This window comes from Limulus polyphemus, unplaced genomic scaffold (genome assembly GCF_000517525.1).
Source record: "Limulus polyphemus unplaced genomic scaffold, Limulus_polyphemus-2.1.2 Scaffold3098, whole genome shotgun sequence".
NCBI lineage: Eukaryota > Metazoa > Arthropoda > Merostomata > Xiphosura > Limulidae > Limulus > Limulus polyphemus.
The window spans coordinates 139,942-143,711 of NW_013668708.1; the positions used below are offsets into that span (position 1 = coordinate 139,942).

Below are 3,770 nucleotides of genomic sequence, written 5' to 3' on the forward strand. Positions count from 1 at the left end.
TATAGTTTATATGTCATTTTCTTTACCTTATCTCAAAACGGGATCAGTCAAATCGACCGGCTTTGTAACCACCGAAAAAAAAAATCAAAATAAACCTAAATTAACCTTCTTTTCTTTCTAGAATGATTTCAAATTGTAACATGAAACTACATTTGTTTATCCTAAATAGCTCTAAGTTTGTAACATGATACATCTATTTATAATTACATTTTATTGTTTTATTGCCATTTGAACCGTGTCTAACTGCTATCTGCACCATTATAAAATGTAAATCACTCGGGGAACGTGTAGCTCACATTACGCTATCGAGAGAGTTAATAGTCACAGTAAAACATTTGTAATTTACTCTAGTTGTATTTAGTATGTAGTTTCATTTAAAGAAAGAAAGAAAAAAAAATTTGTGATTAACATTTATTTTCTGCAGGTTTGACAGAGTTGGAAGACACAGACATTCTTGCAAAAGTTTTAGCTCAGTCTCAACAAGAGTATCTTGATTCGTTGAAACGATCAACACCAAGTACCAGAGTTGGTGACCAGTCATCTAGCTAACAGAATGTTATGACAACATAGATGTCAAGACTCCTGGACCTGTTAACAGTTGCATCAGTAGCATGCTGTTAAGTATTCTGCATTATCCTTTTTCTTTAAAGTTAAATTGTAGGATAGAGGAGAAATTTATATTTTAATTTGCTGATCTAATTTAAGATATTAATTACTTATTGTTTCTTTAAATTGTACACAAGCATTGGGTGAAAGATAAAATTATGGTTTCAAAGTATCAGTGCATAAACTTGTATAAAAGTAGGAATGACTTTTGTAACAACTGTCAGTAAGATAGACAGATCTTAAAAAATTATATAGTTGTCAAAAGCACATAATGCAGAAAAATGTAGAAAAAGAAAAATCTTTTAGTTATACATTTGTACGTGTGCTTAATGATTGTGTTTTATTTGACCGACAGCTTTACATTATGTAAAGGCCAAACCAAATGTTAAAATGAACTATCAATTAAGTTTGAAAATGCACAGAAAGAAGGGAAATTTATCTCGTAACAGAACTTCATAGACAGGAGAGACTTTCAGTTAAGTTTCATTTTGTTCTTTTTCACACCTTTTGATTGCTATTACTCTGTTTTATGTGAGTTTATTCTTGAATACAGTTCATGCATGACAGTAAAGAATAAGTTAATGCTGTTTTCTTATATAACTTTTTAAATGTTCATTGTGTACATCTTATTTCCTGGTTTTGTAATTAGCTATATGGAGGTATGGTTAATCATATGTTATGAAACAGTTTTTAAGCTTGAAGTAGAAAAATTTCATATTTTGAAATAAGAAAAACTTTAATGTAGATGAAATTTGACAGAAGGCATGCCTAGAGTGAACTCGTATCAAAACTGTTTAGCACACAACTTATCTGGAATGTCACCTTAGATATATTTGGAATGAGAACAGTCATAACATTTGTGATTTAAATTATTTTTTTTCTACAGATACTTTAGTGATGTTTTACTTATGTTTAAACATGAAACCAATTACTATTTATTTTCTCAAAAATGAAATCCACAATGCATAATAAAAGTAGGTTTCTGTATTTTTTCACTAAAGATGCTGTTTTTGAATAAAAATTTACACAAAAATATTGAGCATTTATACTGATGTTTTTAAAAACTTGTGTTCTTAAAATGCGTTATGCCCATTAAAAAGAAAGACAAATCTGTATTTTTTGTTTTAATTTTTATTTCAGGTTTTTCTGAGAAAAAGTTGTCAATTTATAAGGTAAATTGTGATCATTGTGAACTTTGCAAAGTGAAAAAAAGGTTTTAATGGGTAATTTTACATGTATTTCTCAGACTATTCTCATCAACTGCAGTTAATGATAAAAATAGAAATGTATTTGTTTTACTTTCTGGGAAAACTTGTATATATTAATAGTATGCTATCAGATTCTTTTTGGAATTGGAGACAATTATACGTTCAGTTACCACTGTAAAATTTGTTTTCATAAAATTCATTTAGTATTGTTATAAAAGTGGAATTAATTGGTAGGATGATTCTCCATTTTAGTATTCCAGGAGCCAAGTGCATTTATTTGTGTAACTGGATCCATGAGGGCTTCTAACTGTTTCTAATATAGAAAAAAAGTGTATGGAATCCAGACTGTATAACACTTTTCAGTTGGTAAAAATGCCCCTTTGTTTGCTGTTGGTAAATAATTACTGTATTTTCTTTATTTGTTCATTTTAGTATTTTGGCTTTTATCAGCTAGTTGTAAAATTGTTATATGTTAGACAATTCTACATATATCAAAAGGCTCAAAACTGAACTTACAGTGGTATATTTATTCATTTGATTAAGAAACAGTCGGTATCTTAACAGAAAGTATAGATTGAAATACATCAAAGAAAATTTCAATAATATAATCTCAAAATCTTGCAACTATTAATCAACAGTTATGTATAAAATAATGTGTGTTACAAGTTTAAAGAATAACCATGAAAGCTTTGTCAAAAAAAAGGCTTGCTAATTAATTCTTCCAAAATCCAAAACATTCTGCTTTAACCCTTTTCACATGGGTCACAGGTCAAAGGCATGTGAAATTTGAAAATGTTCTGATGCACAAAAGTATTTTTAATCTGAAAATGAAAATTACTTTGCATGTTGGATATGCTTTCTTTTTTTACTGAATATTAATAATCCATTCAATTTCAACATTTTCCACAGATCAAGATGATTTTTTCTGGTTTTATGCAACAGTATACCTATTAGCAAAACTATTAAAAAGCTTAGTCAAAGCATGTGTTTATTTTAAGGGGGCAGTTAAGCTTGTGAGAAAGCTTAGTTGAAGCATTTGTTTATTTTCAAGTGCTTCACAAAAGATATGTCAGATTCACTTGAGTTATCAGTTTTTTTCATGTATGTTCTTATTTTTATCATGTTCTTTTGCTTTGTCAGTTACACATTCATATTGACAAGGTTTATAGCCATTTACTTTCTTTAACTCTCAACATGGGCTCAGTCAATCTGACCGACCACATGACCTCTTTGTACTCGTTTAAAGTCTTTAAAGATTCAGTACTTCTTACTTTCAATATAATGTATATATATATCTTCACAAAATTTGGCAATTTCAGTTAATATTATAAGTCTTTTACATACAAAAATCATATTTTTCAGTGAAGTACTTAAAAAAAGAAAATAAAGATTTGTCCATGAATAAATTGAGTATTTGTTTTGAGTAGTCTGTGTGCAAAGTAATTTTCATCTTAAAATTAAAAACTTTTTCCAATTTCAAAAACCTTAAATTTCTTTTGTGTAATCCCTAAAACCTTCTAAATGCATTTCAAACTTTTTTCCATAAAACTTTATACTTTATCTGTTATTTTCTCTATCTTATCTCAAAATAGGATCAATCAATTCAACTGACCTCGTAACCACCAAAAGTATTTACTATTACCTAACCTATCTAAGGTTTCTTGGATATTAGGTAATGGGTAAATGTCTTTGACTGTTACTCCATTTACTTTCTGAAAATCCACACAGAACCTTAATTTTCCGTCCTTCTTAGGAACTAATGCAACTGGAGATATGTACGGACTACTACTGTCCTCTATTACTCCTTGTTCAAGCATCTCTTTTACGCATTCTTTTAGTTCAACCCTGCATTTTTCTGGCACTCTATAGCAGGGCTTCTCAAACTTTTTTCACTTGCGACCCCTTTGAAACCAGAACCAAAACTCTCAAGTAATTGGTTATAGATAAGTGGTGTTA

The 3,770-nt window shown here is 29.2% G+C and overlaps 1 protein-coding gene across 2 annotated transcripts in view; it reads left to right on the top strand.

The window, feature by feature from the left end:
* Positions 1-3,059, top strand: part of LOC106468651 (OTU domain-containing protein 5-B-like) — a 35,909-nt gene extending 32,850 nt beyond the window's left edge. For both annotated transcript variants that reach the window (XM_022397004.1, XM_022397005.1), the window contains one exon: positions 425-3,059. In XM_022397004.1, coding sequence (XP_022252712.1) covers positions 425-549 — 125 coding nt within the window. In that variant the 3' untranslated portion in view covers positions 550-3,059. The remainder of the gene's footprint in view (positions 1-424) is intronic.
* The last annotated feature ends 711 nt before the right edge of the window (positions 3,060-3,770 follow it).